The sequence below is a fragment of the Quercus suber genome, unplaced genomic scaffold (genome assembly GCF_002906115.3).
Source record: "Quercus suber isolate HL8 unplaced genomic scaffold, Cork oak 2.0 scaffold_10, whole genome shotgun sequence".
Lineage (NCBI taxonomy): Eukaryota > Viridiplantae > Streptophyta > Magnoliopsida > Fagales > Fagaceae > Quercus > Quercus suber.
The window spans coordinates 1,946,726-1,970,916 of record NW_027069476.1 but is presented as its reverse complement, the minus strand read 5'-3'; the positions used below and the strand labels follow the sequence as shown (position 1 = coordinate 1,970,916).

General features: G+C 33.6%; 3 protein-coding genes and 1 long non-coding RNA gene across 11 annotated transcripts; 2 read left to right on the top strand and 2 right to left on the bottom strand.

Moving 5' to 3' along the window:
- Window positions 1–3,182: 3,182 nt before the first annotated feature.
- On the bottom strand, window positions 3,183–5,131 carry LOC111995586 (uncharacterized). 7 transcript variants are annotated; one of them, XR_010630879.1, is made up of 4 exons: window positions 4,972–5,131; window positions 4,596–4,651; window positions 3,792–4,056; window positions 3,183–3,553 (listed from the first exon to the last, which is right to left on the bottom strand). It is a non-coding gene; the product is annotated as an uncharacterized LOC111995586 (long non-coding RNA). The 7 variants fall into 7 exon arrangements; XR_010630872.1 differs by having other exon boundaries at window positions 3,792–4,061; window positions 4,972–5,130; XR_010630876.1 differs by lacking the exon at window positions 4,596–4,651 and having other exon boundaries at window positions 3,185–3,553; window positions 3,792–4,061; window positions 4,972–5,121.
- Window positions 5,132–6,664: 1,533 nt separating this feature from the next.
- LOC111995608 (uncharacterized) lies at window positions 6,665–7,700 on the top strand. The gene has a single exon (XM_024027519.2). It carries the CDS (start codon window positions 6,794–6,796, stop codon window positions 7,409–7,411), a length of 618 nt encoding a protein of 205 aa, XP_023883287.1. The 5' UTR covers window positions 6,665–6,793; the 3' UTR covers window positions 7,412–7,700.
- A 5,893-nt stretch (window positions 7,701–13,593) lies between these two features.
- LOC111995594 (putative protein FAR1-RELATED SEQUENCE 10) lies at window positions 13,594–16,845 on the bottom strand. Of its 2 annotated transcripts, none has more exons than XM_024027503.2 (4): window positions 16,690–16,845; window positions 15,198–16,278; window positions 14,668–15,111; window positions 13,594–14,569 (listed from the first exon to the last, which is right to left on the bottom strand). In XM_024027503.2, exons 2-4 carry the CDS (start codon window positions 16,215–16,217, stop codon window positions 13,958–13,960), a joined length of 2,076 nt encoding a protein of 691 aa, XP_023883271.1. In that variant the 5' UTR covers window positions 16,218–16,278; window positions 16,690–16,845; the 3' UTR covers window positions 13,594–13,957. The 2 variants fall into 2 exon arrangements, with proteins under 2 accessions (XP_023883271.1, XP_065633892.1); XM_065777820.1 differs by having other exon boundaries at window positions 13,594–14,416.
- A 2,105-nt stretch (window positions 16,846–18,950) lies between these two features.
- On the top strand, window positions 18,951–22,471 carry LOC111995581 (two-pore potassium channel 1). Its single transcript, XM_065778204.1, has 4 exons — window positions 18,951–19,159; window positions 20,262–21,148; window positions 21,351–22,010; window positions 22,213–22,471. The coding sequence occupies exons 2-4, from the start codon at window positions 20,298–20,300 to the stop codon at window positions 22,373–22,375; spliced, it is 1,674 nt and encodes a 557-aa protein (XP_065634276.1). The 5' UTR covers window positions 18,951–19,159; window positions 20,262–20,297; the 3' UTR covers window positions 22,376–22,471.
- Window positions 22,472–24,191: the final 1,720 nt, after the last annotated feature.

Sequence of the window (24,191 nt, the reverse complement as noted above, 5' to 3'; positions counted from 1 at the left end):
TTGAATTATATTTACAAATGTTGTGTTCTTGTGTTCGCGAGGAAAAAATTTAATAGTTCATGTTTTTGATCCGTGTTATGTCTAATTTTTAATAAAATGATGTTTTTCTAACGTCTGAGGGTGAGGTGGGTAACAGGTGGGTAACAGATTGAAGTTCAGGTGGGCAAAGTGTAAATGATTGAACCATGGGTAGGCAAAGTAAAAGCGGGTCATACCACAGGTGGGCTTACTATAATTATCCCATTTACTTTTTTGAAAACAACATACAAATCTAATTATAAGCAGTAACACAAAAAGATGTGATAGGAAAAAATAATAAATAAATACTATATATATATATATATATAAGAAGAAATCTGCAAAATAATTAAGAACTCATAGACCAAATGTGTGGAGGATGAATGCACTGATCAAGTCTTACGTTTAACACAATCTCATCAAATTATAAAAGCCATTTTGACCAAGATTTAATGAAATTGCTTCCTCTTGCAAAAGAGTTAAAAATAGATTGACAAAACCATTTAAATTTTTACCAAGATCAAATTGTCAAACAGTTTGTTTATAAATGAATCACATAAACAAAACTAGATTCTATACCACATATTTGTTTATGACTTTATAAACATTTTCAATGAACCAATCTGATACGACATAGTAACAATGTTTGTAATTTAATAACAATGTAAATTACCTTACGTCACAATAAAGGCAATATAGAAGGAAAATTGATACTATGTGTCTATGTTTACGAACCATTGCAAAACCTAGGGCTGTATATGAACCAAACCGTTCATAAACAGCTCAAGCTTGGCTCGATAAAAGGCTTGTTCATATTTGTTTGTTTATAAACAAGCCAAGTTTAAGCTTTAGTTTTAGGATTGTTTAATAAATGAGCCGAGCTTGAGTAAAAAATATTGTTCATGAACAAGCTCGTGAATACCCAAACTCGATACAAAAGTAACAAAACAAATTGAGCCTAAGCTTGTCTATGAGTCTGGTAATAAAATTGATATGAGCTTGACAAGTAAACTCATATCCTTCTAAGACTTTAATTAATTATAAGTTGAGACCATTCATCCAAACCAAATAGGTTAGATAATAAACTTGATATAGGCTTGATATTATACTTGTGTTGGATCTCAAGATCAAAAGCATGATATTGAACTTGAGTTTGGGCTTGATATTGAGCTTGTGCTTGGCTTGACTAATGAATCAAGTTGTTAGAGATATATATTAGACATATTAGCCCAATGTAATAGGCCCAAACCCATTCCTGCTTGTACTAGTAGTCTAGGGTTTAGTCGCCTATATATACTCATGTTAGGATTCATTGTAACACATGTTTTGTACTACACTCTTATACAATAAAGATGTAACCCTTAAGGGATTCCTCCGTGGATGTAAGCCGTCAAGGCTGAACCACGTAACCCTCGTGTTCTCAGTGTTCCTATTCTATGCTTCCTCTTCCGCATCCACTCTAGCATACACAACATAGTATATCACATCACGTTTGCTAATAATATTGTCCATTTAACATGGTATCAGAGCTAATATTTAACAGTGTTAGAGATATATATTAGACATATTAGCCCAATGTAATAGGCCCAAACCCATTCCTGCTTGTACTAGTAGTCTAGGGTTTAGTCGCCTATATATACTCATGTTAGGGTTCATTGTAACACAGGTTTTGTACTACACTCTTATACAATAAAGATGTAGCCCTTAAGGGATTCCTCCGTGGATGTAAGCCGTCAAGGCTGAACCACGTAACCCTCGTGTTCTCAGTGTTCCTATTCTATGCTTCCTCTTCCACATCCACTCTAACATATACAACATGGTATCACACGTCGCGTTGTTAATAATAATATTACATTTAACACAAGTCAAGCCAAGCCAAGTCGAGTTCAAGCTTTTATACTCTATAACAAGCTCAAGCTTGAACATTATTTTTAGGCTTGTATTAAGATCAAGCCAAACTTGAACATTCTACTTTTGCTGTCAAGCCGAGATTGAACATTCACTACACAACAAAGCTTAGCTCGTTTACAGCCCTAGCAAAACCATAGTATTTGCTAGATTCGAAGAAACACAAATAAACAAAATCAAATTTCTCAATAGTGGATCCAACGCTAAATCCTTTCACATATATCACAAAAATAAATTAAGAAAAACCAAATTCTGCTTTAAGATTTCTATCTTCACATAATTTGTGATGTTTTGAGACTCACGAACATCTACCTTTAAGGATAAAATGATCTATGGCACGAAGAAGAGCCTCTGAGCACACATGTGAGCGCGTGCCCAGAAGCTAGTTTCTTTAGGAGAGTTTCTCTTAAAAAGAGAGTTTTTATGAATGATGGACTATGAATATATATATACGTTAGTAACATACACATTGTTCAAAAATAACTGAATAGACACTTTGTTCAAGAATAACTACTATGCACAGACTAACTCGCTCAAAAAAATAAAATAATAAAATATTATTATTTGGGCAAAGGGGCCTAGTCCACATATGCCAAAGCCCAACTCAATATCCAGCCCATGAATGTATAAACTCATATATTATCTATTTCCTTTCCTATGTAGACTCAAGAATTTTTACCACTTTTAATAACATCTTCAAGTAGACATATTAGGAGTCAATTTCTTATTCACTCCATACTATGTTTCTAACCGCATATTCCTATAAATACAACACAAACTAAACTAGAGAGGTTATATATATATATATATATATATAAACTAAACTAGAGACACATCCAGTAGTTATTTCTGTGCATTGCACGAGTTTGCAACTAGTGTAATATAAAATTGAAACGTTTGACATTTTATTAACCGCTCCTTATTACGCCATATGGCTACATAAATTAATGCCACATATACCTTTAAAAACACCGAAACAATTGTGACTTTTCATTTTTCAATTGGCATCTTTTTGGTCAATAGGCACATTTTCATTCAATAGATACCTTTTCGGCCAATAGACACCTTTTCAGTCAATAGACACCTTTTGGTACATCTAATATGAAGGGTTATGACCTTTCAATAGATGCCTTTTGTCACACCCTAAACCCAAAAGGGTCCAAAGCATGAGATATACATCCCAAGGATACATATAGATTTTTACTTTTTGGCAAATCAAATTATAGGAGATCTTTATTTTCCTTTCTTTTCCATAGGATAAGAATATATAACCATACTAAAATCTCCGCATTACAAGTTAGAGCTTTATAACACATTTACGAACAATAACTAAAAATCATGTACCTCCACATAATACATGAATATATTACAAAACTCTGATTAAATTCCACAAAGTCACAATCTTATCAAGAATAAGGACCTTAACATCGAGTCTAGGCCTACCACGCTAGAGGCTAACAAACCTCAAGCGACCCACCTCCAATAGAATTAATTAAGGTCTCGTTGAACATAGCAAGATCGAGTCACCAACCATTTATAGCAAGAATCTCCAAATTTAACATAGCACTTTAATCATCACCAAAGAAGTAAGCTCCTTATCCAAGGTATAGCTAATAAATCTGAAAAACTGTTAGAGGGTGGGATGAGCTAACGCCTAGTAAGTAGCATAATTAATGGGGGCGGAGAAAATGCAAGTTTCATCTTCAATAATAATAATATGACAAGAAAGATTAAATAATGAAGTACAAAGTTTCTCAAAATAAATAGCTTGAAATTATATACTATAATCAGTGAGCCTCAACAATATAATTTCCAAAGCCATAATATCTAACATAAAGTAAATTATTACAAATGTACCACATTACCACATAGATCGGTCAGGGGATCCACCCATTCATAACTGGCATGATATTGTCCTTTCTGGTATGCAGACTCTTGACTTCATGGGCAGCAGCCTCACCCATACCCTCAAGGTTTTTTTTTCCCCCCATGGGTAACAGGGAGAGCACGTCAAATAGGACCTTTTTTGCATGTGGTCTTTTAGGGCATCAGCCTCACCCACACACAATTAAGGAACCTCTTCCCCCCATGGGCAACAGGGAAGAACGCGTCATCTGAAGTGAAACGGAACTGACCTAGATTTGATTCCGTTGTCACAAAGAGTACAAAAACTAAATTGAGTGATCATAGGGAAATCACACATGGCATATTGGTGTTAAAACCACATAAAGCTTACATGTTACATTACTTTGAAACACATAGTTTACATCCAGGTAGTTTCAGAAAAATCTTAAATAATCTAACTTCTACAAAGTTTGTAAGGTTTTCAACTTCATTCTTGTCAAAAAGAATTTCTATCAATTTCCCAAATAACAAGACAAGATAAGCATCTTTAAATTTTCTAATATACCATAAAATCCATGATTTCCTTATTAAAGATTAAATAAAAGATGCTCATATTTTTCATGTCAACAATTCATGCATTTTCCCAAATGCAATACCAAATATGATGCATTTTCATATATAATCATATATATGTTAAGGTTATGACACAATAGTTTCTAGGAAGATATAGTTTCCATAGGTAGTTTCCAAAAGCGTGTCTAACCCAAAAACAACATTTATGCAACATGATTATTTTTAAAAAATTCCATTAAAAAGCTACTTACCTTGCAACCTGCAAAAAAGCCTAATTCTCCAAGCTCCAAAGGAGATTAGCTAGAACCTTAACAATATCAAACAAACCTAACACAATAAGCATAAAACTTAAAATTGTATCTAGCTACAATTTAGGAATTGCCAAATAAGCACTTAATTAGGCAAGTCTAGTATTTAACCTCATCAATAACATATTTCTCTTCCAAAGTTTCTCAACAAATTAATTTACAAGGCATAGACTCCAATTTATAAGGTTAAACCATACATATAAACACATAAATATCACTTTCAATGCTTGTAAATCACATAGGTATCATTATTAAAGTTTAGATAAAAATATAAACTCAAGGAAAATATAAAACTCACCAAAAGTATTAGAAATTTTACCTCAAATAAAAGATGAAGATGCTTAGAGGTTCTTAAGGATTTTTCGGTGACATTGCCTAAAAAATTATGGTGGAGATGGTGGCATAGAGATACTGGTGGGAGAGTGTGAGGGAGTGTGAGACAAATGTTTGTATTTGTGAGAAGATGAAAAAGAAAACAAGAGTAGAGGACCCTTGTTGACCGGCCAAAAGAGAGAAAAGGGATAGTGTGAAAATGAGTGGTGGAGAATGGTGGGAGCACGTGGGACACTTAAAATATCTGACCTTTTTTTCTTTTTTTTTGTGACTGGCACGTTACACCTTCCGTTAGACACATTTTCATTTAATAGGCACATTTTCTGTCAATGTGCACATTTTCATTCAATAGATACATTTTTGGTTAATAGTAACTTTTTGGTATATCTAATATGAAGGGTTATAAATTTTCAATAGACACCTATTGGTAAACACTTTTTCATTTAATAGAAACATTTTCGGCCAATAGGCATTTTTTTGCATATATATATTACAACCTACCTCATTTAAACCTATATATATATAACACAAACTAAACTAGAGACGCAACATTCTATCTTTTTTTCATTTTCACAAAAAATTAATAAATAAAACAATATTGATTTCTTTTGTTTAACTAATAAAACTTTGTGCTATTTCTTTCAATATCATTTTTAAAAAAAATTTAAATTTCATGCATTTTTACTAACTACTCCAACTAAAATATAAAATATATTTTTTCCTAAAAACTCATTTAGCAGCTATTCTTGTATATCGCACAGGTTAAAAACTAGTTTTTAATATGGCTAAATTATATGGAATAATTAGTAATTTTAAAAAAAAAAAAGTAATTTTTTTTAATAAAAAAATTGCTTTCCTGTAGTGGTCATTAATTCAGAAGGTAGATCCCATGACCTTGAATACTGTATTATTGAGTCCATATTTTTCAACAATGTACGCAGATACTGACCTTCATGGGAAATACTTATGAAGTCTACCCTTGACTTCATACCGTGTTATTTACGTAGTATATCGTTCTGTGTAGTTTTGTGAACACTAGAACCTTCAAAGAAAATCCTCTATAAGATTACAACGGCGTCTTTTCGTTTCTTTAACCTTTGATTCCTTCAATAGAATCGTATACGCGGAAAGTTAACTGACTTGGGTCTCATGGTCATGATTGCTTAGAAAGTTCCAATTCATTTCCTACAATCAAGCATGTATGTTTATCAACCAAAAAAAAAAAAAAAAATGCAGGTATTTTTGTATACAATAAATCTAGTGAAATAGAAGTTTTTGTAACTTTTTTTTACAACCATTATATTAGTATTTGTAATTGGTGTAGGTAAAAAGTTAACCGATATCCTAAAAGTATTGGCTTAGAATATATTTTTAAAATTTTTTATGAAAAATGAAAAAAAAAAATTATTGATTATTTTGACAACTTTTTATATTTTTCATGCAAGTGTTATTAAAATTTTTCTAAAATGATCAGTTGATAAATGTCTTAAAGGACCCTTTAACATGATCCATGTGTATTAATAAGAAAATAGTAGCTATGTTAAAGTTTCATACTGTATTACTATTTTAGCAAATGAAAATTTGTAAAAAGTTTTATTCCCACTCTCATTCTTATGTGAATTCAATAGTACATGAAACTGTAGAAGTTTTTAAAGCTCCTATAAATAGAGAGGGGCATGAATGCCCAACCAACATACAAATTTAAGAACCCAAAAGACAAAGACCCCTCTTTCAAGGCCATCCTTATAAGATTCTTCTCTACCTAGAGCTTTAACTTTTGCTTTACAGAAAAAAAAAAACAAAGAAAGATGGAGCAAATTGAGGACCAGAAGTTCCAAACTGTTTGCAAATTCAACAAGTTCCAGTTCTTGAAAAGGACTTTGCTGTTTGTTTTCTCAGTCTCTCTAATTACTTTGTTTATTTACTATACTTCAGGCTTCTGCTTCTTTCCTTATTTCTACAATGTCTACTTCTCCACATTCTTTTTCTCCCTATTCACCCACACAATTGAAAGGAAGTACATGTTTCTCATTTGTAATGGAATACTTGCTATTCTAGCCAAAAGCGCGGTTTCTTATAGCGCTTCATGTACTGAGAATGATATTGGATCACTGGAGAATGTTGACCTTGTAGCTGAGAGAGAAGAAGTAGCTGAAGCTGAAAGAGTAGAAGAACAGGAAGATGGGTCTTCAAATACAGAGAAAGAAGAAAGAGAGAGTGAAGCTTTTCCTGCAGAAGATGAAGGGATAGAGGAAGAAGAGAATGGGGTTCTGTTGAGAACAGATGGTGACAAAGAACTTGCAGCAGCTGCAGTAAATGAGGAATTTCCTAGTACAGATGAATTAAACAAAAAATTTGAAGAATTCATAAGGAAAATGAAGGAAGAAATCAGGATTGAAGCTCAACAACATCTAATTGCAGTCTGATATGTATATATTTTTAGAGATATATCATACTGCCAAAATGATTTGGTCACTTTCAAAATCACTAAGTTCTCTCCTATATATGTCTAAAGTCCTTTTTCAATGTCATTGGCATATAGCTTTGGTTTCTTTTAAGATGCCTAAAGCTCTAATGGTTTTTTTTTCAAGCCCTTTTTCATATTATGTACGCATGCAGAGCTTTGCTTCTTGTTAAGTTCTCCTTTGTTGTAATGTAACTTAGGCTTGTAAAACGCCATGAGTCTGAATAAATTATGCTACTTTCTTCTTGTTCTTTTACTTCACCAAATTTGGCAAAGCAGCAAAATAATTTTAATTTGATGAAAATTAAAAAACTTAAAAACCACTAGTTTGTTGGTTATGAGATTAATTAGACAAGACAACAAATTAATAGTATGACTTGAAGAAGAGTTTGAAGGATCAGGAAAATAATAATAAATTAATAAATAAACAAAGAGTTTGGAGTGGAAGATATTTCCAGTCCAGCCTTGAGCCTACCCTTGAAGACAATAAAATATTTTGGTGGACTCCTGGCCGGAGTTTTGTGGAAAATACTAGGAACGACAAGACCACGCAGAACATTTTTAGTTACTGAAGAATATATTAATACATTAAATCAAAGAGAAATGTTAGTAGACAACATTTTTTTTTTTTTTTTTTAAGATGACAAATTATAATAGGAGCAATATCACCTCTTTTTTCGTGATAAGTAAAAAATTTAATAATAAATAGAGAAAGACATTAAGGATGTACACTAACCCTTTTAAAAGAATATAACGGATAGATACAACTTTCACATAAATCTATCGTTGACACCGCTTTAATACGTAGCAATAAGATGTAGCCTTAATAGCAGTGAAAATTTGTGTATTGCAAATGTGTAAGAGATAGCAATTGTTACAGGGAGCACTCCTTGAGACACAACTTATTTCACAACACAACTTATTTCACAATTTCCTCAGAATTAGAGTACAATCAATTTCACATTTTTTTTTTTTTTTGTTGCTAAACTACAATCATTTCACATGGATTCATTTATTGACACTACTTTTATTATGCGTTAGAAGTTATGAATAATATTGGGAAAATTTTCATAATATTATTAAAAATTTCATGTCTCTAAACTTATTATAGTAGAAGAAATCAAATATAAATCAAGTATATACTACAGCACTAACAAGGATAATTGTTTATGGAGTTTCTTTTACTTTTTTTTTTATAACATAGATAATTATTTATGAAATCACACTAGTTGTACTCATGCACAAAACTCCCACTTTTGTGACATCTGGTAGAGTTGATTAGGCAACTTACCCCTAATTTTTATTGGAGAGATTGAGTACCAAATTTGAACCCGCAACTTGTTGCTTTTGGTAAGAGGTTGCTTTTAGTGGAAGACACTTGCTTAAGGCCCTACTAGGCTACCTCTGAAGGTCAAGGTAATGAATTCTTATATTATTATTATTATTATTATTAATTTTCATTGACCCATTATCTCACCTCCATCTCACTCTTATGTCATTTAAGTTCTCAATGAGATCATGGTAGTGAATTATTTTTTATTCATTGGTAATCTTCATTGACCCATTATCTCACCTCCATCTCATTCTTATGTCATTTGAATTCTCAATGCCTTATTAATGCACTACTGTACACAACTGATTAGAGGAATGCCAAGATCTTTATAGCTCAACTAGCACCTCTTAGTATCTCCAACGAAGACATTTAAGGTTTAAATTTCCTTTCCTCTAATTATAAAATTAGAGGTTGGAGAAAAGATTGACAGTAGACTATAGAACTACTTTATTGTCCATCTTTCAAAGAAAGTTTATATGATTGCATCGTTAACTATTATACATTTAGATTCACAAAAAACTAAATATTTACCATAAAATAGTTCCTATCCTTCCATAAAAAACCAGAGTATTCTTAATGCAAAAGCTGTTTCCGTGAAATGATCATTCTCTGTTTCAAATTACTCCATTTCAAAAACAAATTGAGAGAATCTTAATACCAAATTCAAGGTGCGCAAAAGTGATTGTCATTTTTTTTTTTTGGGTGTGATTAATTGACTACTGCTCTATAAATTTTTTATTTTTATTACAGTGCTGTTTTTTAAGCATTTTGGAAACTTGTTAGCATTAGAATAATGGTAAAATAATTAAGATCATTATTTTGTAACAACTTAAACTTTTGGAACAAGTGTTATCAAAGAGATAAATCCACCTCTTTTCTCCAAGGTGAATATGTGGGTTAACGGGTTAACATAAAATTTTTATTCTCTCCCTCCAAAGTGAAGAGTAAAGGACATTCCATAGAAATTATTCTATTGAAACCAATAAAAGAATACTCAGATTTCAACTCCTACATAACTTTCTTAAGGATAAAGAACAAAAGAAAAAGAAAAGAATACCTTTAATCAGCTTTTAACTTTTAAGCATATAGTCTCTCGTTTAATGCACCCCCATTAGACAAATAAAAGAAACCACATCCTTGCATTTCCTTCCGACTAAACTTTCCACAAGCCTCCATTTCCTTGCAGCCAAATACATCCAAATGAGACCACTAATACAGACACACATTCATAACTTTTAGGATTCATAAAGGTGCAACCAGACATGAACCCCAGGTCAAGCCCCATCCCTCCACAAAAAAAGCTGTAGGTCCGCCTAGGTGATTAAGACGGTTCCAAAAAGCAAATATCAATTAACCATTTCATGAAAAGGTTACAGGACAAAATTTCACATAGGAACACTTATAATTGAGGGTTGATATTTACTTGACAACTATCTTTCTTGGCAAATTGATATTTGTCATTTTTGTCATGTCTAATATTGTACAGTACAGGAAACCGACCATTCATGTTTCTGCACTCACGTGGCTAGAAGTTTGCAACTATCATTTTCATTCTTTTAAAATTTGTATTTAATAACAAATATCATGGACAGGGCTTCTCCCAAAGGGGACCCTCTATTGAGTTAAGATTCAAGTTGAGTGAATCAATAAAATTGTTACCTGCCACTGCCATTCATTTATGGAAGAGAGATATGGAAGGAGCCCAGATTGATGAGCACCATTGCAACATGGAAAAGACCAGATTTATCTGCCTGCAAGTGGGGACAAGAATGTTGGTGCTAAATAATTGTCAATACTCAAGTATGGTGCAGCTCAACAACCATTTTAAGAGAACAAAAATTTTTTCTGGAAGAAACAAAGGGTTTGGATAGTATGAAGATCAGTACAATGTTACTGTCCTTTATCCAAATGAGGCTAGTGAATGTGGATCCAGATCATCCAACCTGAAGTCATTTGAATTAATGGCTTGTTTGGAAGTTTAGAGAGGGAGGAGAGTAGAGGGGAGTAGAGGGAAGGGGAGTAGTGGGGAGGAGAGTAGAGGAGAATGATTCACCTTCACCTTATTTGGATGTTTTTAAAATTAGTAAGGGGGAAGGGAGTAATTAGTCCTTCCCCTTGTGTAATTTTGTTAATATAATAAGGGTAAATTAGGTAATTTACTTGGTCAATAGTTTATGTACTCTACTCCCCTTCCAAATCTCTCCAATTTGGGGGAATTAAAATTGGGGGGTTAGAGAGAGTCCAAACCCCTCCAAACTCCACCAAACTCCTCCCCCTCATTCTTTAAAAAACTTCCAAACAAGGTAATTGCATTACTCTCCCTCCCTCTACTCTACTCCCCCTCCTTTTTTAAACATCCAAACATGCCATAAGTAGAGCCTCTAAAATCATTTCAGGTAAGTAGAAAAGTCAACCATTGGACAAATTAGATCAAATTAATGGTATTGGTAACTTCACATATATTGTGCATACTAACTACCCCTATCAATTTGTGATCCTTGCAGAGACATATCACTATTAAAAGACTGAGACAGCAGAAAACTAATCAAAGCACTCCTTAAGGACAATAATTATCTCATGCATTTTCCCTCTTACAATGGGGCCCTACGATCATGTGGGACCTATGCATTGTGAGAGGGAGGATACACATATCCAAAAGATGAGATAATTTCTCCCTCAAGGAATAGAAGGGGAACCTCAATCATGCATTCATGATTTGTGAGTCCCTCCCTGAAGCACTCTGGGTTCAATTGTGAAAAATTATCAATAAATAATGGAAACTCTCTTTCAAACATCTCACCTGATTATACATCTACCAGTCTAATAAGTGAAAATTTACCCCCATTATCTCTTAAATTGAAACAAACTTGGAAGGATCAATTAAGTTGCATCACCCTAACATTGCAAGTAGTGCCTCAAACAAGGAAATTACTGCCTGGTCCAACTGCTCCAGAAACAATAACTGTTAAAGATGAGAATAAAATAAAATAGAGAAGCAGAAGCAAAAAAGAGAGAAGAAAACGAGGGATTACATGGTTTGACCAACAGCTAACATCCACAGGATAAAGCCTTAGCGGCTACATCTTTAGTGTATACTCAAGTCAATGATTATAGTGAACCCTTAACAAGGTTCAGAGACTAGAAGCTAGGGTTAGCCCTAGATGGGCTTACAACATAACTAGGCCTCTGGGGCCATTACATACTTACATCAACATAAACCCAATATCTTTAACAAATATATCATCCAGACGAGAAACTCTATCATTCAAACCACTAGCAGTTGTGTATGGACTCTGGACTGTAAATTTCCAACATGAATCTACAAACCAATCATTTTAAGATTCTTTTATGCATGGCAGGAAGAAATTGAAAAATTTCTTGGGAATCCTACAAGATCCATTTGTTCTTTTTTCTCTGATAGATGGCCAGAACTTCATCTGGGTTCGAATCCTATTGAGAGGTCCACTAGAGATCAGAAATTGTTCAATAGTATGTACTACTGTTCTGGATGTTCAACAGATGAGGGCAAGTACATTCAATGATAAAAAGTCTGTTGGATATAACTTCACTCACAGTGTCCTCAAACAAAGGACCATCACTCCATTCATAGACAACGGAACATAATTATTTTATTACTGGGTATCCTACATCTTGAAGATTATATAACCATTGCAAATAATACAAGAGCACCAGATGAAGCTATAGTTAGTAAAAAAAAAAAAAAAAAGTTAAGGTAAGCATCAAGGACTAGTGCATCCAAGGAAACGAGATACCCTTTTTTTTTGCTGCTAAGTACCTTAGTTGCTGTAAAATCTAATTAGTTATTGGCAATATCCAAGGATACAAGAGACTTCGGAATTGAACCCTTCATGTTATTCTTATATGTCCCAGTTGAATCCATTATGTTATGTTTTAAAGGTGTTGAAAACTTTATGATATTGCAAAGGAGAGCAATTGATTCACCAAATAAAAAAAAAAAGTGGATTTAAGTTGAGGGAACAAAAAGAGGTAGAGAAACACCTAAAATAATATTAGTAGAAGTAATAAAAAGGGACATGTTAATTAAGGTACATAGAGTATGATTTTGGATAGGATAGAATGGAAGAAAGAATACATGTGGTTGATTCAAATTAATCTGTCATGGATATATAGCAGATACCAACATTTTGGGTCTAAGGTGTTGTTGTTGTCATGTTACAAGGACAGGTGTAAAGATGAGATAGTTTCTACTTTCTATTGCGGTGATAATTTTAGTCATGAATCCAATTTACAAAGAAACTTAGGCATATATGCTGTTATATATTTACGTAAAAGAGAATTTAGATCAACATCTTCTCACATTCATTTAATACACAGTCCATCAACATAGGTTTAAACAGCATAATCATCAAATAATTAATGACATCACCAATTTAGAGGAAAACGGACTCAAAACATTTACAAGCAGCTACTTTTTATAGCATAAAAAAAAGTATTAGATGTTTGAAACTAAAAGAGATGGTTAAGTAAGATTCTGGATAAAACCTCATTGGTATGCCCAATACATGATGAGTAAGAAATACAATACAAGGCTTGGATGGCAAGACACGAGTCAAGGTATATATATATATATATAGATGCTTTGGAGTAGGTTGTGCCATCACGACCACTTTATTTGTCAAAAGGGATAAAATGATGAAAAGGTATTTTATGTCAAAAGTATCGTATGCAAAAGACAGCATGGCTGCAGTATCAACGAAAAATCATTCTTACACCTTAATAAATCAAGCAAACACTTATTGAAATGCACCTATTCCAAGTTAAGAACGGTATAAGATAGAAACTATGATTCTGCTTCATTACTAAAAGAACATTGTCACATGTTACAAAGTACACCTTCCTAGGTATATCTATTGACCCCATCTGCATTCTTTTCAGCCTAATTATTCATCCAGGAAGCCACAGTCACAGCTGGCTATTAACAACAATAAATATTGTAATATACACTCCTGGTTAACCCTTCTCAAAATGTTACCTCTTCTGATTGGAAGTGGTCAATGAGAATCCATTAACATTTTGTCCCCCCTTTTTCACCTTCTTCAACTTTTGCTCATACTTTCTTTCACCTGTCTTTGCTCTCCATTAGATGAAAATAAAGCTGCATTTGCTAGCATGCATAGAATCCTTCACTTCAAATCAACAAGTCGGGGACAGTGTCAAATCCATAGCAACTCCATCAATCTCTGGGAGGTTTCTGACCTCATTAAGGAGCCTTGTGAGCTCTTTAGTGAGTTCAATACGAACATAATCAGAACGCTCCTTTGTAATAGACGATTCTGAGAATAGAGTTTCAGTAAGGCAATGATATTCTTGAAACCATTCATCCTCACCATTTTGAGTACAATTATCTTCATAAATAACTGGAGAACTTTCTCGGCGCCATCTACTCAGAAAATATTTATCAGGAAGATGAAAGTAGTTTTTTACTATAAGTATCTTAAGAGCATGTCTGCACAAAATTCCTGAAGACTCAAATTCTTTACAGGAACAATGGATCTGTTCATCTTCTGGTATCCATATGACAAGATGCTCTCCATCCATCTTCTTGAAGTGGCGTACAATATATGATCCATTAGCCATCTCAGATGTTGCATACTGCATGGTCATCACCAACTCATTTTGTAAAGCATTGAAGGCAAAAGGCGTAAGAATGCTTCGTGCATGATCTTCAATGGGTATGCATGTTTTTATACGCATATACTGCATTGCTAGATGTGCATGATTTTGAAAGTTAGCAGAAATACCAACCTGAAAGAGTTCAAGCAAGAGAAGCAATATCAGTGCATGGACTACAGGGAAAACATGAATGCAAGGAGAATAGGGAAAATAACTTTTAACTAATATACCTGCTCAAAAAAGCTACGCAAACATGTTTGTGCACTAAAAACCCCTTTCAAGAATGAATCTACAGACTTTGAATATGCTGTCGTCGCCATTCGAGCAAGAAAGTAACCTCTCATATAGGATAGTGCCCAAGATGCCCGGAAAGAAAAGAGTAAAGCAATGTGTTTGTCTGAACCAAGTCCAAACATGGAAAGCATTTGATTCCATCGAAGATCAAATTCATCCACGGTATCCACATGATATAACACATCAAACTCAGATTTAAATTCTGCATAGCGAGATCCAAGCAGAATAGAGAACCAACTTGGTAGTTTGGAGATAATATTCCATATAGAAGTGACATGTTTAGTGTTTGGTAGCTCACTTCTTATGGCATCTATAAGCCCAGGGTCCAAATCAGTTAGAATTGTTTGTGGACATCTTCCTCTCATGAAACGGACAAAAGTCTGTATTCAAGGTGGGAAATAATTATTGCAAGGGAAGATATATGAATACATAACTAAAACCATTATAAAGGATATTAGCAGTAAACCTGTAAAGCCCATGAGAAGGAACGGGATGTTTCATCCTGTAACAGGACACAACCAAAGAATATGGTTCTACCATGGTTGTCAATGCCAAGCCATGCTCCAAAAAGCATTCCGTATGTGATTGATCGATAAGTAGTGTCAAAATAAACCACATCACCAAACATGGTGTATGCATGAACTGAGTCACCATAGGACCAAGCAATATTTTCAACCTTATCATTCTCATCCACAGAAAAATCATAAACAAAGTCTTCATCTGTTTCTTTTGTGGTCTTGCATGCCTCCAGCAGTTCCAGTGTATCATTTTCCCTTTTTTCAGTGAGCAAAGCATCATTTTCTTGAACAACCTTCTTACGGTTCTGAACAAAATTTCTGACATCCCTCTCCAAAAATGGTAAATGCCCACCTTGAATCCCCTTTTCCAACTCCAGCACCTTCACTATACGATGAATAGGAAACCCAGCTTTAGAAAGTAACAGTATGCGTTCTTGATCTGCCTCATGAATTTTACGATATGCTGGAAGGAGGCGTACTTGGTCATCTTCCAAAAGTTCATGGTTATGAACATTACTGAACTGTACAACAAACCACTGAGAAACTCCTTCAACTATCTCTTTCGATAAATACATTTTTGCATCACATCCACATCTCACCGATTTCCTATCCCTATGGTGCTCCCCGATAGGCTTTTTCTTTGCAGGCGCAAATCCAGAACGATAACAAACAAAGTCGCGTTTATAAATACCCAATTGCGGGCTAAGTCTTGACCTCTCTTTCCTAATTGAAAATCCATTCTTTCTAGCAAAATTGCCATAATACTCAAACGCGTCATCATCACTCTTAAACACCATTCCAACATAAGGAGCAACCATAGATTCCGATGGCACCATATCATTCTTTACCAATTGAGATGCTATGGATGTTTCTTCAGCATCACCCTCATATGAAACATAACATTTCCAATCCCCACATGGGCACTGTTGCCGCCGTATCCATATATTTTTCGACGGTAATGATGTCATTACTTACACTTGGACTAAAGTATACAGTTCAATTATAGTTACCCAAAGCCCCAAAAGCTAGCTGGCAGTACAAATTCAAAAATGGCATTAGAAACAGAAAAACCAAAAGATAAAACAAAAATGGTCTACTCTTGCTAGCATAGGATATAAAACAGACTACAAAAATTAATACTGTTAAAGCATAAACTTCAATTAAAGCTACTCAAAGCCCCAAAAGCAAGCTGGTAGTACAAATTCAACAAATGGTCTAAGAAACAGAAAATTAAAAGGTAAAACAAAAATGGGTTTTTTCTTCCTAGAACAAAGTAAAGAGCTAATACCCAGAAACGCTAAGATTTATGAACTACAAATGGCAAGAGAAATATGGGTTTTAAGCTGCAAAGGGTTTGAAAATATACAGAGAAAGAAGCAAACAAAGTAAATGTGCAATTGAAGCATGAGTTAGTGTAAGAAAACTTGGTAAGTGTTGTACCAGTGAGAGAGGGAGGGGAAGTGCTTAAGCCCTTGTTTTTCTTCTTCTTTCTTTCCCAGGTCGAGTGCTTCTACAGTTCCACTTCTGGATTTTCCCTCTACTCAGAGTCTCTGACAAAAAAAAATAATAATATAAAACTGAAACTAAAAAACTCCAACTCTCACAGAGTGTAGTGTGTAGAGACGGATCCTTTTGTTTTTACTTTTTATTGGGCCTGTAAAGAGAAGTAAGTCATTAAGACCACAGATTGGGCTTGGGTCGTAGTTGTTAAACATGGACCTACCCAGCTGGTTGGACCGAAAACCGGTGACCCGGCACCTAAATCGGTCTAGGTGTTTAAATGGATCATACATGCACAAGACCACGTTAAACTCAATCAAACCTGGTGGGTTTGAAGTGGCCCGTGTAACCCGAATGAGTTTTTGTCACCCGGGTCTGTGAAATTTGTAAACTTACATATATATAGATCCACTTTATTGACTTGTTTTACTGCTTAATATGTTACAGTATGGTAAGAAAAAAGTTTATCTATAAAATTGGTTTAGCATAAAATTACAATCTTACTCAATAAAATAAGAATTACTGTATATTTTAAAAATTTAATCGTTGAGTTGTATGTTCTTTACACTATTAATACACATGTCATCTTTTGTGTCAATCAGATATTATTTACTATATAATTTATAACTTTATATTTTATGCACAATTTTAAATTACAAAAACTTACAATTTAAACAATTTATTGATGACATAGTTATTGTTCTTTAATTTTCAAGAAATTTTGCAAGCATGGGAATATAAGAAGAAGAAGTAATCCAACAGTGAATTTGTCAAAATTCATATCCAATAAAAAGATATTAAGTAAAGTTGTAGCCTAAGGTTACAATCAATTTTGTAGCTAAACTTTGTCCATATGATAATTTAAAGAGGAAAAAACCTAAAGAATTTTTTTTTTGAAATAAAAAAACCTAAAGAATTTTTAAAAAAGTGCTTTTCTATCGATCTATCTACCACTAAGACTATCATCCTATCAAAAGACTACTATGTTATTGCGAACCTTGATTTTGAATTATGATGGCCAGTTTAATTTAGGCATATGCTTCTTCTTCTTTTTTTTTTCTTCTTTTTTTTAATTTACATATTTATGTTACGATTCTCAAACTTATTTTTATATATATTTATTGTAAAATAAAAAATTTTATTTAACCATGTAGTTTGACTAATAACGTACTGGTTGAACTAGTAGCCCAATGACCCAGCTCATAGATCAAGTTAATATTTGAGTTGAGTTTAATAACTACGGCTTGAGTGGCTGCGTGTTTGTAATTTTTGCAATGGTTTTGGTGGCTAAAATATAAAATTTACTCCTTCTACGAGTGCTTTTGTTTATTTGTTCTTTGGTTTTTTGTGTTGAAAATGAGATAAAGTCAATATTAAAAAGTTTCAATTTTATTTTTATTTTGCATGTGAAAAAAATACAAATTATAACGAGTTGACCTGACCGAAAAAGACCAAATAAGCCTAATAAGGGTCATAGATTTCACATTTTGTTTAGAACTATCCATGTCAACCCTACGAAAAACAATTTATATTTATATTTGCATTATTCGTTCCATTAGTTACTGGTATGTTCCTATTCAAATAGTGTATGTAGTTATAGCCGTCAAACAAGATAATGCAAACATTTTATCATAGCTGGCGTGTTCATGTGTGTATGCGTGTGTTTCTTATTTGGGATTGCGCCCTCATTTTTGTTTATGTTGATTGTTGGGTGCGTGTTCATGTATATTTAACTATTTTCAACATTTTGGGTTGGATTAAGAATTAAATATTCTTAATCAACCACACTATTGATTCATGGGATTTTCAGACTATCTTCATGCTATTTTCAAACTATCTCATGGACAATGAGTAGATTAATTTAACAAAGTTGATATACCACTTAAAACTAATAAAATAAAAAAATTAGCTCCCTAGTTTCAAGTAATTGTTACTTGTTAGCTTTTATGGCATTCTAGATTATAGCATACTATTTAATATTATTAAAAGATAAAAACAGAAGAAGATTAGAGCATGCTTTCTGGTATGTGACATTAGCCATATGGGCCTTAAGTAATTTTCACTTGTTAGCTTTTATGGCATTCTAGATTATAGCATACTATTTTTATATTTTTAAAAGATAAAAACAGAAGAAGATTAGAGCATGCTTTCTGGTATGTGACATTGGCCATTTGGGTCTTAATAATTGGAGGTCAAAGTCCATGTTTGGTTCCTATTAGTGGTGAGAAACTGGCCAGTTGGAAGCATCAGAGTGAATCTTGGTTCCTTTTTTTTATCACTTTGATACTACTTTCCTGGGATATTACAGTTCTTTCGGGTCCTATGTTTCTGAGTTCTCTGTGGGTCATGCAAAAGTACAGACACATCACTTTCAAATTGAGCAATTGATTTGCAATAACGGCTTTCTCGTGTAAGACAAAATCTCCAATTTTCAATACCCTCTGGGTTCTGTTTCTATCTTTCCATAAACATTAATTCATCTACTTTCTTTTTCCTTTTTCTCTTTGTTTGTGTGAATGTTCATATTGGTATGGTGCTTAATCTTCATATATAACATTTTATTTGCCTTATCTTCACATATAACATTTTATTTTTATGAGTTTAAGAAATATAATAATCTAAAAGCATATTAATTCATATTCATTCTTTCTTCTATTAACTTTTTTTTTCTTCTAATTTTTCAAAACAAATTTATAGTTTCTGAGAAGCCATTTTATTTGATTGCATATCTAACGAGAGAAAGTTGATTTGCTATACATGTTAGGATCCAATATGATGGTAAGAATTGCATGTTGTTTGATTCAGTTATAATGGATATTCAGTTAAAAGCCAGGACCTTTGTGTTTTAAATAGATAATTAATGATAAAACTAGGATAATTAAAATTTTGTTTTCCTTGATTTCCTTTGGAACAAGTTGGCTAACCTTCTAACCATGTTCACCTTGATTTCAATTCAATGTAAATGTTATTATTATTTTTTTTACTCCTAATGAAAGTGTCCTGAGCTCTTTGAGTAGCTGACTATTCCTCTTGGTATGTGTAATTCCTCCGTCCCCCACGCACAGTAATCTCTCGGAGATGGCACCAAGTGCAATTGTTAACTGCAAGTGCATTTTATATGCTAAAATCGCATGGGGTCACTTACAAGGAAAAAATTTGCCAAACTGCTATTGAATGGGCAGAAGCATGATTGCTTTTTTAATGACTGAATTTCAGTTTAGTGCTCAGCAATGAATATGGCAATGCAAATTGTACAGAAACAAAATAATTCATTCTCATCAGTGCATATCGAAGAAATTGGTGTCACTGTTTATGAGCTACTAGGGAAGTGAAAAGTTTTGTACATTAAATACGTTGATTTTTGGCAAGCAATGATGATTATAGTTATTAACTACTGGCCACTAGAAATTAATGTAAAATGACTAATGTTCAATGATTTTATGTAAGGTTAGAATTCAGACACATTATGTCACATGGCTAATTTCAGCTCATTTTACAATTGTGTTCTGCAGGTTTCCCGTTCAGATGAACCTAAGTTTAGTTTTCTGATGGCTTATAATGATGCTAATGAATCATTGCTTTCAGAGTTCAGACAACAACGTGGTAGTGCTCTTTCTTTAGCTGAGACCAATCGCCCTGAAGAAAATGGAGTTGAATCTCCTTTACATCCTGCATCAATACCTGCGAAACCACAATTTAATTTCAAGCAAGTGTTCATGTGGTTGGCTGCTTACCTAGGTGGAGGCACCATTTGTTTCTTCCTCATCAGGCATCAGATCAAGGGTCAAAAAACGAATGGAATTCTTGATTCCATTTACTTTTGTGTTGTTACAATGACTACTGTTGGATATGGGGACCTTGTGCCAAATAGCATGCTGGCAAAACTACTTGCAACTATTTATGTCTTCACAGGCATGGTTCTTGTGGGGCTGATTCTTAGTCAGGCTGCAGATTATATAGTAGAAAAACAGGAAATCCTTCTAGCTAGAACCATTTACATGCGCAAAAAGGGTCCAACTGAGATTCTCAAGGAGGTTGAAACTCACAAAGTTAAATATAAGTTTATCATGGCAGGGATCCTTATTTTTGTTCTTATAATAGTTGGAACTGTCTTCTTATTTGTAGTTGAAGAATTCAATTTTATGGATGCATTCTATTGTGTTTGTTCAACCATCACCACTCTGGGTTATGGGGATGAGAGCTTCTCAACCAAACGGGGTCGTATTTTTGCTATTTTCTGGATACTGAGCAGTACCATTTGCTTAGCTCAGTTCTTTCTCTACCTTGCTGAACTATACACTGAAAGAAGGCAAAGCTCATTCGTGAAATGGGTTCTTAAACGAAATTTGACACCCTCGGATCTTGAGGCAGCAGATCTTGATCATGATAAGGCTGTCAGGTAAGAGTCATTTGTGTAGTGCTGAACACATTAAACCTAAAGGAAGAGAAAATAACTAGCAGTAACTTCAGGTTCTTTTCTTTCACCACACATGCCTATTCCCTTCTATGTAAAATTTTATGATCTTGTAAATGATGTTTTCATTAATTGGTTGAGTTGTCCCTGTGATTCTTATGTGTGTCTTGTTGGTTTCTGTCATCAGTGTTGCAGAATTTGTCATATATAAGCTTGAGGAAATGGGGAAGATTAGCCCTGAGGATGTTTCAGTTGTGATAGAGACATTTAAGAGACTTGATGTTGATCAATCCGGATATGGGGACCTTGTGCCAAATAGCATGCTGGCAAAACTACTTGCAACTATTTATGTCTTCACAGGCATGGTTCTTGTGGGGCTGATTCTTAGTCAGGCTGCAGATTATATAGTAGAAAAACAGGAAATCCTTCTAGCTAGAACCATTTACATGCGCAAAAAGGGTCCAACTGAGATTCTCAAGGAGGTTGAAACTCACAAAGTTAAATATAAGTTTATCATGGCAGGGATCCTTATTTTTGTTCTTATAATAGTTGGAACTGTCTTCTTATTTGTAGTTGAAGAATTCAATTTTATGGATGCATTCTATTGTGTTTGTTCAACCATCACCACTCTGGGTTATGGGGATGAGAGCTTCTCAACCAAACGGGGTCGTATTTTTGCTATTTTCTGGATACTGAGCAGTACCATTTGCTTAGCTCAGTTCTTTCTCTACCTTGCTGAACTATACACTGAAAGAAGGCAAAGCTCATTCGTGAAATGGGTTCTTAAACGAAATTTGACACCCTCGGATCTTGAGGCAGCAGATCTTGATCATGATAAGGCTGTCAGGTAAGAGTCATTTGTGTAGTGCTGAACACATTAAACCTAAAGGAAGAGAAAATAACTAGCAGTAACTTCAGGTTCTTTTCTTTCACCACACATGCCTATTCCCTTCTATGTAAAATTTTATGATCTTGTAAATGATGTTTTCATTAATTGGTTGAGTTGTCCCTGTGATTCTTATGTGTGTCTTGTTGGTTTCTGTCATCAGTGTTGCAGAATTTGTCATATATAAGCTTGAGGAAATGGGGAAGATTAGCCCTGAGGATGTTTCAGTTGTGATAGAGACATTTAAGAGACTTGATGTTGATCAATCCGGAGCTTTGACAGTATCTGATCTTATGTCATCTCAGTCATCCCAAGTTCAGATCTGACTAACACCATCCTGTTAACCCCTTTGTATAAGGTATAATAACTATTGAAGATGTGAGATCTTTTATTTTGTAGCTATATTTGAAAGCTAAGTACAAATGTACCTTTGCTAGAGAAGGAATGACTATGAATTCGTTGAACTGGTGACAAGACTAGTACATATTTTTGCCAAAACCGTGAGATGATGAATCTGGTGAAGATTAGACTGCTTTAAACTTCATATATTCACTCCGTTACGGAAACTCAACAACAATCAAAACGCTAAACGCTAAAGAACTGTGAGATGGTCGACTGGTACTATTGAATTCGGTAAAGAAAGGAAGAAAAAATTGTTGAACGTGCGCTAATTCCCAAGCATATTAATGCAATTGAGAAACCTAATGTACATTATACTACACCTAAGATATTGCATCTAAGTTTACCCTTGTCGTATTACACTAATATATCATCAATCCCACCTTGATTTCATTCCATGCATACTTATTAGGCATACCTCAAATTCATATCGATATCATATCATTAATCATTCATTACTCAATTCATTAAGTCATGCATTTATAACCAAGAACCTTGTAACTCACTTGGTATTGTCTAGTTATTTCTATGATAAAATAGTTGAGAAAACCTTGAAAAATTAAGTCTTTAAACTTTTATCTCGATCATCCATGAGTTTTGCATCCCATGGAACTCTGTATGTATTGCATGGGTTCTCACTTTATTTATGACTTAGTACACTTTTTGTTAAATATATATATATATATATATATATCTCCAATAGGGAGGTGTGTGTTAGGATGCATGGATACTCTATTTTTGCTAACCTATCCATGTATTATACATATTGTACAAGAATTGTACTAGATACCTCTATGATACATGCCTAGTTGTGTTAAAAAAAATAATAAAATAAAAATAATACAAAACAAAAGTGCCAATACGTCTAGGATATGCCTGTGATATTGCTTAGATATCGTTGTAACCCAACCCCGATAATGAGCGATAGCACAAACTTGTAAGAATTTTTATTCATATTTTATATATTGTTTTCAATTTAGAACATTTTTTTAGAGAAAAAATAGGAGTTATCTTTTATTTACTCTTTTGGATCTTGGTTTGTACTATAAACCATTTAATGACCATAAATTCACTTTATTATCCATTATTGCTCTTAAATTAATATATGCTTAACAATATATGAAAAGTAAATGCTTAACAATATATAAAAAATATATTTAATAAGTAATTAATATGTGTATCTGCTACGTATCATACCTTAGGTTTTTCAAGAAATATTGTATTACCATACTTGTATCTGTGCATCTTAGGTGTTAGGTTAGTGCTCAAGTCTCTTCTTTGGCTTTTGCGACTTTTGTATTACAGAAGTGGTTTGCTTAAAGACAGGCATAGGATAAAGCACTTTCATGCTTTTACCCAAGGATCATTGTTAGAGAAGGGGAACTTCCAGAGTAATAGACAAGGTAACCAAACCAGCAGGAATGCAAGCTCTCTTGAAGCATATCATATGTATAGTGTATGCATAACAGAAACTTAAGACATCTTAAGGCAATCAGTAAACTCATTTCATCATGAAACAACTCATAAGAACTTGACCTATAAGGAAACATTGATTTGCAGACTCAAAGGACAATTTTTTGAGATCAATGATTGAAACTTGAAACACCAACTTCTTGCCCACCAGAATTCTTCGTATGATTTAATTCCTATATTAAGTTCCTCTCAAAATTAGGAGCCCATCACAAGATTCACAACAACCCAATCAATCCATTAAAAGTATACAACAAAAATGATAAAAGAAAT